The sequence below is a fragment of the Rhinoraja longicauda genome, chromosome 16 (genome assembly GCF_053455715.1).
Source record: "Rhinoraja longicauda isolate Sanriku21f chromosome 16, sRhiLon1.1, whole genome shotgun sequence".
NCBI lineage: Eukaryota > Metazoa > Chordata > Chondrichthyes > Rajiformes > Arhynchobatidae > Rhinoraja > Rhinoraja longicauda.
Window position 1 is genome coordinate 10,938,764 of NC_135968.1, and position 13,733 is coordinate 10,952,496.

Consider the following 13,733-nt stretch of genomic DNA (forward strand, 5'->3'; position numbering starts at 1 on the left):
TCTCAGTGTTCAGCCTTGCTTATGGCCAGCTGGCAACAGTGGAGTGATTAATTTTGGGAACTTGGGAATCAATAAGAGGCCAGACTTGGGGAGCAAAGATTATAAGGTGGGAAGAGATATCGGAGATAGGAAGAGGCAGGATGAGGTTAAATGAAACAATTGCAGGCTTTCCTGGAATTACAAATAACCGACCTATGGATACCCGTTCGTATGCATCTGCCCCCATAAATGTTACATTCAGAACCAGTCTTAGAATTAAAATGTTTACATTCAACTGCTCATCAGTAATCTGGACCATTGCCTCTTAAGAACAGACTGCCAGTTTCACCATAGGGAGTCAATTAAGAGAGTTGTTTTGGAAATTCATAAGCAATCCTTTCTATTTATATCTATACCATGATAATCTATTAACCAATGTAAAAGCCACTGATACTTCAAGCCTATGGAAACCAGCCACTGAATGTGAGACATCCTGATTCTGTACCATAGTAACTCGGCACAGGAAGACGTAAATATATGTTCATGTTAATTGGCCATCATCAATGCTATTCGTTGCTATACTGTGGAAATATGTTACCGTATCAAGCGATTTCGTGTATTTTCTGACATGAACAAAAATCGACTTACGTATAAACAGAACCCACTGGTAACGCAGGGACAGTCTGCACTACAATTAGATAGGGCTTTGGTGAGACTGCATCTGGAATATTTTGTACTGTTCTGATCTCCTCTGCCATAGAGGGAATGCAGTGAAGATGTACTAACGGGTTTAAGGAATGGAAAGTTTGCTCTATGAGGAGAGATTCAGTGGACTTGGCACATATTTTCCAGAGTTCAGAAGAACAAGAGGTGTCATTAAAAGTTATAAAATATTTCCAGGGCTCCAAAGGATGGATGCAGGGAGGAACTTTCCCATGCGAAGGAGGCATAAATCGTAAATCAGTGGTCACAGTCTCTGAATAAGGGGTAGACTGTTCAGAACTGAGATGAGGAGAAATTCTTTACACAAAATGCTGCAGAAGGCAAGGCGTTGATTGCATTCAGAACAGTGATCAATATATTTCTGAATGTTAAGGGAATGTTAAATGAGTGAGGAAAGCAGCCACAATCTTGATGAAGGAGGGAGCAAGCTCCATGGACCAAGTACCCGACTCTTGCAGTTATTTCTTATGTAGCAAGGATGACAATTTAAAAACCAAGGGTTTAAATGAACCAGGAGCATCGGTTGCCAGGAAGCTCTGAAGAAGGGTCTCGACCCAAAACGTCACCCATTCCTTCCCTCCAGAGATGCTGCCTGACCCGCTGAGTTACTCCAGCATCTTGTGTCTACCTTCGATTTAAACCAACATCTGCTGGCACAGAACATCTTTCCTACAGAACAAAGAGTGTAATGGAATAGTCAAACCATGACCTAATAACTCCAGGAATGAGGGTTCCAGCAGCAAGTAAGTTCAACCTGAGATAGGCATGCAATAGGGAGTCTTACAGATATCACTGATACATGAACTAAAGCACAACTGAAAATCTAATTACACACCAAGTTTATAAACTGTCTGCTACAGTTTTATTCAGTTACCAAGGAGAGGAATTGATTCAGTGTCAACGCAACAAAGTTTATGATGGGGACCGAAGGATATATCATCACACTTCCCAATCTTTCAATGGAGGAAATTTCTACTCCTCCATTACTGGATGTTAGGCAGACATTCAAAAAAAGTCAAAAAAAGGCAGCAATGAGGTAAAGCTGAGCATTATCAGCAGGCGTGTGGAAACCATGGCTTTGTTTTCAGATAACGTTACCACGGGCAGCAAACAGATGAGAAAGAGGTGAGCCAAGGATATATCCTTAGCAGTTACCAGTGACAGTAGAGCAGGCATACGAGGAAGCACTATTGTTGATGATACTCTGGCTTTATCTGGATAATTTGAATACAGCCAGAACAGCCCCAGTAAGCAACACACGAGTGGAAAATGGCAGGGTGAATCGGTCACAAACTATACAGAGCTACAGGCAGCAAAGAAAAGCTGATTCAGAATTTTAAATCTTGCTGGATTTCATTGGTGACTTCAATCAGAGCAAATTTGTATTGTGATAGGTGCAGAAACTTAACTTTCACTGGATAGCTAACCAGGATATTACATTACTGGCACATTGACAAGTCGAAGATCCTACCCAAGGTCAAAAAAAGGACATTGCTTGAAGATAATGGCAGCATTGTGAGATTTCATGTGAGGAACCACGTTAGGTTTATAACATTTAGTGCAGGAATGTCTATCACAAAATGTAACAGGGAGCTATTTAAGCACCACGAAGAGTGAATAGTAAATGTTTAAAGTACAACTTTTATATCCGTTTTAATGGAAAGTGTTGGTTGTGCAGTACCAATATTCATAACGATTACTGTTATTAATATAATCTACTAATAATATATTACAATCATGGATAAAATCATGTATAGGAAGGAACTGCAGATGCCGGTTTACACCGAAGATAGACACAAAATGGTGGAGTACCTCCGCGGGACAGGCAGCATCTCTGGAGCGAAGGAATGGATGACGTTTCAGCCTGTCTGCCCCGCTGAGTTTCTTTAATATTTTTTGTCTCTCCCTGGATAAAAACATCTTTCCTTTTCTTAAGCAAAAGGAATATTTCAACACACTGAGGTTCTAAATTAACACAAGACTGACAACATGCACTTGTGCTGACAACTGCGTTGATCCAGGAGAAAAATCTGGAAATTCATTGGGGAGAAAAAAATAAATGAGACAATAGACAATAGGTGCAGGAGTAGGCCATTCAGCCCTTCGAGCCAGCACCGCCATTCAATGCGATCATGGCTGATCACTCTCAATCAGTACCCCGTTCCTGCCTTCTCCCCATACCCCCTCACTCCGCTATCCTTAAGAGCTCTATCCAGCTCTCTCTTGAAAGCATCCAACGAACTGGCCTCCACTGCCTTCTGAGGCAGAGAATTCCACACCTTCACCACTCTCTGACTGAAAAAGTTCTTCCTCATCTCCGTTCTAAATGGCCTACCCCTTATTCTTAAACTGTGGCCCCTTGTTCTGGACTCCCCCCACATTGGGAACATGTTTCCTGCCTCTAATGTGTCCAATCCCCTAATTATCTTATATGTTTCAATAAGATCCCCCCTCATCTTTCTAAATTCCAGTGTATGGACAATCCTCTTCCCAGTGTGGAAATGTAAAATGCTAACGGGCTTAGCTTTTTAGGTGAGGGGCTAGAAAGTTTAAAAGAGATGAAGTGCAAGGCAAGTTTATTTTACACAGAGTGGTGGGTGCCTGGAACGCGCTGGCAGGGATGGTGGTGGGAGCGGACACAATTGTGGCATTTAAGGTGTTTAAATGGGGAATTGAATATGGAGGGACATGGATCGTGCGGACAGAAGAAATTAATTTAATTTAGCATCATGTTTTTACAGATAATGTGGACTGAAGGGCCTGTCACGGTGCTGTACTATGTAATTTCAAATGCAAATATTAAATACTGGTCAAGAAAGTACAATTGCTGGAATCTTGAGCTGCACACAAAGTGTTGGAGGAACACCTCTCTGACTGAAAAAGTTCTTCCTCATCTCCGTTCTAAATGGCCTACCCCTTATTCTTAAACTGTGAGTACTCAAAATTAAAATTCTGGTCATAGAATTATTATTTTCTTCAAAAATTCAGTTTCCTCAACACCATTTGTGGTCTCATTATTGTTTCTTTAAACAACATGGATTGAAGACGAGATTTGACAATATTTATAAATTTTTATGTGGTTTTCAGTTAAGTATTGTTACTGCAAATAAATTAGCGATGGAATATTCTGCATATTCTATATTTTATTATATCACTCGATCCACATGATGATCAGTACAGCAACAGCTGCTCTGAACAGCTGTAAGTTTACATGTTAACGTTGTCAAGGCAACAATACTTCATCCAGAACATCATCCTTTGAAACTTAATAATTCACCTTTAATTAATCTTTAAGGCAAAAATAAACACATTTCAGACTTACAAGTCTTGATTCGATATCAATTTTCTCTTACCCTCATGCCAAGTACCAAGAAACCAATTTCTTCCATTAATGGATATTTGCTGATCTGTTGTTGTATTTTCTCAGCTGAAGCATCAGGGTCATAACTTTTTTTCCCAATTTTAACATCCATGATACATGGTTTGCTGAACCTGCGTGTCACATCTTCCAGTTTAAGATACAACTCTGAACTCCAAGGTTAAAGAGAAAAACGCCTCGGTAGGTCACATGAAATATCATCATAGGGCTTAGTTTGTTTACTTCATTATTATTTTAAAGACACAAGCATGGCCATTTACTTCCTTTACGAGCCACATCATAATTTCATGCGATTATTTGCTAATTTATAATTTAGCACCAAGGAAAAAAAATCTGATACAATGCACATATCAATTAATCACCATGAAAAATTAATGAGTAGATTTTAAATGGAATTTTCTTTAATCCAAAAATTAGTTCATCAGCCATGAAAAATACAAAAAGTAGCATGGTAAATAAATGAGTAGTGAAACAAAACCGAAATAAACACAAGGACAGATAGTTTTCAAAGGTAGATAAATGCATGAACATTAAAGCATTTAAAAAATAAATACATGCAGGCCTGAACATCAAATCTAAACAAACCTAAGCAATATTAACGTACAAAGGAATCTTGGGGTCCAAATCCATATCTCCCTGAAAGTGGCAACAGAAGTAGATAGAGTGGCAAAAAAGGTGTACGGTATGCTTGCCTTCATCGGTCACATGCATTAAATTTAAGTGAAGATGCAGATGAGGTCACACTTAGAGTTTGCATGCAGTTCTGGTTACCCCTTACAGGAAGGATGTGCGGGCTTTAAAGAGGATGCAGAAGAGATATATCAGAATGCTTCCTGTATTACAAAGTATGGCCTATAAGGAGACGTTGGACAGTCTTGAATTGTTTTCTTTGGACAACCTATGTATATAAAATTATAAGAGGCATAGGTAGAGTAAATAGTCAGAACCTTCTTGCCCCTAGGTGGAAAATTCAAAGGCAAGAGGACATAGGTTTAAGGTGAAAAGGCAAAGTTTAAATGAGATCTGCAGGGCAAATTTATTTTTAGACAGAATATGGTAGGTGCGTAGAACGCATTGCCAGGGATAGGAGAAGAGGCGGATACAAGAGTGCATTTAAGAGGTCTTTGGATAGGCACATGGATATGCAGGAAATGGAGGGATATGGATCAGTTTAGTTTAACCTGGCATCATGTTTGTCACATAAAAAAGACCGAAAGACCTGCTCCAGTGCTTACTTTACTATGTTCTATGTACACGAATGACTTTCAAACACATGAATCATCTAAAACAGTTTGGGTGGGGGTAGCAGGGAGAAGTAGGGGGGCGGTGAAAGACAATAAAAAATGAATCGCATACCGTGATACTGCTTGTTCACTATATTGTAATAAATGGAAATTCCATGCAAAATAAGAAAATGCAGAGACTGAGTACATAGAAAACACCATGTTTATGATGTTCAGCCATGGTTGAATAAAACCTCCAATTTAGATGCATTGTCAGAGTCATGAAAATAGGTTTACAGCTGTACTCAATACCACAGTTCTGTGCAAAGGATACCATTTGGTGCAGTCGTTGGTGCCCAGGTGCCAAGGAACTTCGGCAGGAATTTACGTAGTTCTAAGAATACCTGATCACGACACGAAGAACCAAACACCTGTTGAACGAAAAAAAAAAGAAAGTTGGAAACTGGAACATTTAAACATTAGAAATACAAGGAGAGTTTATTTATGCCCTGGAGGTATTTAACAAACAGTCTCCAGAAGTCCCCAGGGGCGGCAGCGTGAGCCGCAAGAACAGCCACGCTCACTGGATTACGCGATGGGCGAAGGGCTCGCTGGTGCACCTTGTGAGCCGGGGGTTGTGTCGGAAGACGGGGCTGGGGAGGCCAAGCAAGCTTTAAATTGAATTGAATAATTTATTGTCACATGTGACAAGTCACAGTGAAATTATTTGCTTGCATGCCCACGGTATGCAAATAGTCGCTCATAAACGGCGCTTACAAAGTTACATAGTACTCCCGTGCCACGTACCCCTTTGTTCTCCCCTCCCGCCCCCTCCCTCACAGCAGCCCCCCCCCCACGAAGGTCCTCCTTTGTTCCTTTGCGTCGGCACGTCTGTCCATTATAAACCAAAATGCGTTTTAAAGTTGTCTGTTAAAACGTGGGTTTACTGTACATACATTTTGTATTTCAAAACCTTTATTGCGCAACCTATGACAGTTCAGAATAGCTTTGAATATTAACATACTCCTAAACTTAACCGTTTATTCCTACATACTAAACCATCAGTCTTCTTCTTCTTGCGTTTGAGGCAGCAAAAATTATGTAACGCCCTCCAGGCGCTGTATCCAGTGCAATGTGCTGTTGTCGAGGGCCGTGAGGTCTACCCCTCCACCAGGGTGACGGAGGACATTGCAGTCGAAAATGACGTGCTGCGCTGTTTGCTGGTCTGCTCCACACACGCAGGCTGCTGATGAACGCAACCCCCAAGGATGCATGTTGGCGTTGAACCGGCCGACCCCTGTACGGAGCCGGTTCAGGGCGACCCACTCTTTGCGGGGCATGTCCGAGCTGGGTGGGGCTGTGGTGTTCGGTGCGACAGTGCATTGAGGAGGTCGCGAAGTCTGTTCCTAGCTGGTTCTCCATGCACCTAGTATGTTGAAACCGGAGCCACAGAGGATCGCTGCATGACGGAAGAAAGGGTGACATGATGACAGGCGTTGAGGTCCCAGCTGCTGTGAATCCTGGGCGAGGTGGTGCAAAGGATATTTGGCGTCCGATGGGGCCTTGCACACCAGCGAAGCTTGGCGGGTCCGATACCTGCGAGCACCGGCAGGAGATCCGTAGGCAGCCAGTGATGATCCGCGTGGTGTTATTGAGGGTGGCGTCTAGCTTGCTAGTATGAGCGCTGCGGCACCATGCTGAGGCGGCATACTCACTGGCGTTGTACACGAGCGCAAGAGCACTGGTTCGAAGAGTAGATGTCCTGGCGCCCCATGACGATCCGGCCAAGCAACACAGGAGGTTGTTCCGTGCCAAGACTTTAGCACGGAGAGCTTCAAGGTCAGCTTGTAGGTCAGCTGCCGATCTAGTTTCACCCCAAGGTATGTAGGAAATTGGTTGTAGGGTAGGGGTAACCCATTGAGGGTGACGGTTAGCTGGCGTTGAGCTTCCTTGTTGTTCAGGTGAAAGGCCATTGTGGTGTTTTTTGCCACACTCAGTTTTAGTCTTCATGTCTTAAGGTAGCCCGCGAGAAGTTCCATATCTGCCGAGAGCACATCCTCAACATTTGACCAACTCTTGTCCAAGTACAGTAGGGCCAAGTCATCTGCGTGTCCATACTGGTGCGAGGTCGTGCGTGGGAAATCGCTGATATAGAGGTTGAAGAGCATGGGGGCCAGTGCCGAGCCTTGGGGGACTCTGTTTCTTAGGCGTCGCAGTCGGCTAGATTGTCCGTCGCTGGTCTTGAGTACAAAACTGCGGTTGGCAAGGATGTTAGCAAGGAACCGCACTAAATGACGTTCAGGGATGGTTCGGAGGAGCTTTGGGGCTCATGTTGTCGCCCTCCCCGTGGTGAACCCTGTCAACTGACCTCAGTCAGGCGAACGACAACAAACAGAGACAGCAGAAGCAGAAAAACCTTCAGTGTATGGCAGCAATGTAGATTAGAAAAAATGTACAGCAGTAACTTCAGAAAGATGAATGAAATGAACAATGTTAACTATAAATCATTACATCAAACAATGGGGCAAGAGCATTAAAGATCTTTATATAAAAACAATCTAATGTAAGGAACAGACTGCACCAAATATAAATGTGCTCTGATTGTTACAAATGTGTTTTTTCAATATGGAATCAGTACTGTATTGGCAATTACTAGCATTGTATAATATTGCAAAGTCACATTCAAAAACTGTTTGGCTGCTTCTATAGCATTCACATCTATATTAATATTTCAAGGTGGGTAAACATCCAAATGGTAGAGGAATAGGTTCACATGAAGAACAGCAAAGCCACTTTTCGATGGGCAAGGTAGGAGAGATAAAACATGGCAAAAACACAGAAACATAAGCCACCTGGCAATCAGCACTGTGAAAGTTTAAACAAATACAGCAGCACAATGGTATTTGTGTTTCCAATCTTCCTCCCTTTGAAAATAATATTTCTTCAGTTTAAATTTAACAAAAACAAATTAATAGCGTCATTTGCACCATTTATTCATCTAGATCGGCTAAAGCTAATTTACATCATTGAGGCCACAGTGAAAAAGACCTGTTGAGTTTGAAAACAGGGTAAGCAACAGACTGTAAAAGATGGCTCCCAAGCCAGGCGACTCTCTGCATGCTAGCATCAAAAGTGGATCAGCAGTCACTGATTAGAATCGCTCCACTCTTTTAAACCTCTGCTCCAACAGCAGATTCCCTTCAACATGTATCTGTATACTGTGGTTGGCTCGACTGTTATCATTTATAGTCTTTCCGCTGACTGGTTAGCATGCGACAAAAAGCTTATCACACGTGACAATAAACTATACTAAACAGCCAAACTGCCTCCTTGCAAATTACAATGATTGTAGATTGTAGAAAGACCACAAAGACCAGTGTGCATGGACACAGTGAGAGGTCAGCCACTAGAATCCAGGCCTGGCAAAGAACATAATAGAGCAAAACCATCAAAAATAGATTTATGGTTAGTTATCATATTAATTTCAAGTTATTTACTCCAATGTACTTCTTGCAAATTTATTATCATCTAAAATAACCTTACACAGTGACGAGATTATTATCCACGCAGACTGAGCATTCCTAATCCATTCTTCCCCTTTTCTACCATCATGTTCCATAGATATTAAGCTGGTGTCCAATTCTGTAAAACTATAATAAATCCCAACCAATCCCCTATAATAAATTTAACTCTTTTAGATTTTATCCTATTCGCCCTCATCTCATGCAATACAGCTTCAGTATCTCTTTCAGGTAACACAAGTATTAAAAATACATGTAAAATTGTTCAATTTAACCCAATGGAAATAATACTGGTAAACATCTGACTGTAATATACAGAAACATGTAATTACAGGCTGAGTAATCCTCTTGGTTAAATTCTGGAATCTCTTTCAGGACCTGTACATCTTTATTCAGAGTTTAATTTGAAGCTACAGCTCCTGAGATCATCTGAAATTGAATCCCATCTTAAGTTACTTCTTGAAAAGTGCCTGGATTAAACGGTTTATGCAGAAATTAATTTGATATACCAATTTTATTTGAATTATGTCATTCAAAACTTTCTTATTTCTGCCAGTAAATAAGAAAGAAAACAAACAAGGACTGTGTGCTGATTCCTCTGCACAAATTAAATACCAATTTTTAGAAAATATGAGTGGCATTTGTTTCCCAAATAATTTGGTGCAATTACTGAGCCACAAAAGGAATCCATTCAATTTTCATTACCATGTCAATCAAAACAAGGCAACGAGTGTGTCTCCAACCACTTATGTAGATGCTCGATATATGCTCAGATGAAAGTACTTACATTTGATCTAAAAATCATTGACTGAGAGGGGTGAACGAAAGAAAAAAAAAATTCAATCATTAATATCCAGCAATCTAATTGAAAAAATACACATCTGGATATTAATTCTCAGTGTTGGGTGGAATGTCAATCAGTTATAGGACACCGAGCCTCATGTAAAGACTGAATCTTGGAGAAATAACTAGGTTCACTGAACCATACAAAGTACAATTAAACCAAGGAATCTAGGAATTAATCATAGTAGCAATGTACGTTTCACATGGGAAAACACTGGGAGAGCTTGTTAAAGTAGATCCAGCAGATATTGCAGGTGAGTGATCTGTGTGGGCAGAAAATTAAAACCCAAGCTGAGTCCAATTCAACTGATAGACTGATGCCCAATTCAACATTGACATCAGCACATGTAATTGGGTAAACACAAAAAACTGGAGTAACTCAGCAAGACAGGCAGCATCTCTGGAGAGAAGGAATGGGTGACGTTTCAGGTCGAGACCCTTCTTCAGTCTGAAGTAGGGTCTCGACGCGAAACGTCACCCATTCCTTCTCTCCCGAGATGCTGCCTGTCCCGCATTTTGTGGGTTTACTCCAGCTTTTTGTCTATCTGGTTTAAACCAGCATCTGCAGTTCCTTCTTACACATGTAATTGGGTAAGGCAGGTAGTGAGGCACTCCGTATTGAGCCTTAGTGGATTTATTTATAAATAAATGACCTGATCAAATCTAAATTGAGCCAAATCCAATATTTATAATGTTTTTTGATACCAGATCTGACCGGTTGTGACACAAATCAGTTAGCCAGGCTATAGTATGATTTTTACGGAAAAATGTCAAGGTGGCAATAATAATATCTGATTTGCAGAAACTCAATGTAGGTGTTGTAAAACCAGAAGCATTACAAAATGAATTGTGGTCATTTCCTAAGTGCTTCCAGTGCTCAAGATTACTAATAATCTTTGTAATATTAAGATTTAATATCTCCTTATCTACTCTAGTTTAGTTTAGAGATACGGCGCGGAAACAGGCCCTTTGGCCCACCACATCCGCACTGACCAGTGATCCCCGCGCACCTACGCACACTATGGACAACTTACAATTTCACCTAAGTCAATTAACCTACAAACCTGTACTTCTTTGGAGTGTGGGATGAAACCCGGAGAAAACCCACTCAGATCGCAGGGAAAACGTACAAACTCCGTACACACAGCACCCATGCTCAGGATCAAACACAGGTCTCTGGAGCAACTCTACCACTGCTCCACTCTAGTCCATCATTTAGTTCAACAATGATCCATCACTTAGTCAAACAATGATGGACTACATTTCCCCTTGAGTTCATATTTCTCAACAAAATGTAACTCAAAGTAACTACTTCATAATTCCCAACAAATATTTTGGTGAGTATCTATCTACTGGTTCAACTTTTCACTTAATTTCCATGCATAGCTAATTCACTCTTCAGATTTTTGGAATCGGCTTTAAATTCAAGACTCTAAATTAAGAGCAGAGATGTATTTCCCAACTTTTGTAGCATGCATCAGCTGCACCTGATCATTTACTACGTTGCCTGCATATTTAACTTTTACAAGCCCTGCTGAGCAATTTAAAAAATGAATTATATTAATCATGGTATTAATTGCAGTGTTAAACAATAAGATTTTCAATTTTTAGAATTATCCTATCAAACAGACAAATAACCAAACACACAAATAACCAATCACAAAATTTATGCATGGTGACATCCATTTACAACCCTAAATGATTTTGTCCCATCACATGATTACATCTCAATATCAAACAGCTTGGATAACTGTTAAGCTTACAGACTACGAATACTCTTTTTGGATCAGATATTGTAAGTTGAACCAAGCAGGGTGCAAATGAGAGAAGAGTACAATGACTGAGGAGGGATAGGAGGGACAGGCAATTCCAGGGAAGAGGGGGGCAGTTGGTGCCACCGGAAGGCAAGAGAGGCCGGAAGGGTATACGTGACAGCAAAACGGTTCAGTTTGGGGATGGGGGTGTGAGAGGAAAGTGTGACAGATGCCTGGACTAAAGTGAGGTAGGGGGGAAGCATGGGGAGGCCGGGACATGAGCAAAGGAGGGTCGGTTCAGAAGCAAAGTGGAGGGTGTGGCCCGGGGGTGGGGGTCTTTTTGGATCAAATATCTTGTAAACTTTCTAATCCTTCCTGATTTGAAGATTTACATATGAAGATTAATATAACTCATATTCCAAATGAGTTGGGATCAACTAACACAAACATAGAATTGATTGTTCACAGTCTGTTCTTTGAAGTTAGATTGATTGAATTCATTGAAAGATACAACATGGAAACAGGCCATGTGAACCACCAAGTCCATACCATTCACACTATTTTTATGTTATGGAAGGAACTGCAGATACTGGTTTACACCGAAGATAGACACAAAATGCTCGAGTAACTCGGGTGACATTTCAGGTCAAGACCCTTCTTCAGTAACACCCCCTCGCACTGCTCCCCTTCTGTGATTCAAACTACATTTTAACCCAGACTTGAATCTGAAGAAGGGTCTTGACACAAAACCAAAATTTCTCTAGAAACGCTGCTTTACTCCAGCATTTTGTGTCTACCTAGTTTTATGTTATCTCATTTTCTCATCCACTCCCTACACATAGGGGCAATTAACAGAAGCTAATTAACCTACAAACTCGCATGCCTTTAGGATGTGGGAGGAAACCAAAAAACCTGGAGGAAACCCACGGGGAGAACATGCAAACTCTGCATGGACAGCACCCAAGGTCAGGATCGAACCTGGATCTCTGATGCTATGAGGCAGCGGCTCTACCAGCAGCACCCATGTGCCACCATTTTTTAATTATATAGAGAATTCTTCTGTCATCAGCTGTGGAGGTCTTCCTTGGCCTGCCAGTCCCATTTGCACCAGTGCTCTCTTTATTCTTATTGATGTTCCAAACAGTTGATTTTGATAAGCCAAAGGTTTGGCTGTTGGCTCAACAGTTTTATTCTTGTTTCTCAGTCTCATAATGGCTTCTTTGACTTTCATTGGCACAACTTTGGTCCTCATGTTGATAGTCAAGTCAAGTCAAATTTATTTGTCACATACACATACACGATGTGCAGTGAAATGAAAGTGGCAATGCCTGCGGATTGTGCACAGAAAAGAATTACAGTTACAGCATATAAATAAAGTTAATAAGTTACTATAGTGTAGACAAAAATTTAGTCTCTGGGGTTATAAAAGTTGACAGTCCTGATGGCCTGTGGGAAGAAATTCCGTCTTATCCTCTCCGTTTTCACAGCGTGACAGCGGAGGCGTTTGCCTGATCGTAGCATCTGGAACAGTCCGTTACTGGGGTGGCAGGGGTCCCTCATGATCTTGCTTGCTCTGGATCTGCACCTCCTGATGTATAGGTCCTGCAGGGGGACGAGTGTAGTTCCCATGGTGCGTTCTGCCGAACGCACTACTCTCTGCAGGGCCATCCTGTCCTGGGCAGAGCTGTTCCCAAACCAGACTGTAATGTTGCCGGACAGGATGCTCTCCACAGCCCCAGAGTAGAAGCAATGAAGGATCCTCAGAGACACTCTGAATTTCCTCCGTTGTCTAAGGTGGTAAAGGCGCTGCTTTGCCTTACCCACCAGTGCGGCAATGTGCGTTGCCAACGTCAGGTCCTCTGTGATGCGGACTCCCAAGTATTTAAAACTGCTCACCCTATCTACAGTAGACCCATTTATCTACAGTGGCGTGTACGTCCTTGGATGTTTAGCCCTTCTGAAGTCCACAATCAGCTCCTTCGTTTTAGTGACATTCAAGAGGAGGCTATTGTCCTGACACCAGAGTGCCAGATCAGCCACCTCCTCCCGGTAGGCCTTCTCATCGTTGTTGGAGATCCGGCCCACCACCACAGTGTCATCAGCAAACTTGATGATGGAGTTTGAGCTGAACCTGGCCCCACAGTCATGTGTGTACAGGGAGTACAGTAGGGGGCTAAGGACGCAGCCCTGGGGGGGATCCTATGTTCAGGGTGAGGGAGCTAGATGTGTGTTCCCCCATCCTGACCACTTGGGGCCTGGCGGTGACAAAGTCCAGGACCCAGGCACACAGAGGGGTGCTAAGCCCCAGTTC

General features: G+C 41.9%; 1 protein-coding gene across 1 annotated transcript in view; it reads right to left on the reverse strand.

The window, feature by feature from the left end:
- ipmkb (inositol polyphosphate multikinase b) overlaps nucleotides 1-13,733 on the reverse strand; it is a 77,254-nt gene that overhangs the window by 37,818 nt on the left and 25,703 nt on the right. The window contains exons 3-4 of the mRNA XM_078413194.1: nucleotides 5,639-5,735; nucleotides 4,056-4,228 (exon numbers count right to left, since the gene is read on the reverse strand). Coding sequence (XP_078269320.1) covers nucleotides 4,056-4,228; nucleotides 5,639-5,735 — 270 coding nt within the window. The remainder of the gene's footprint in view (nucleotides 1-4,055; nucleotides 4,229-5,638; nucleotides 5,736-13,733) is intronic.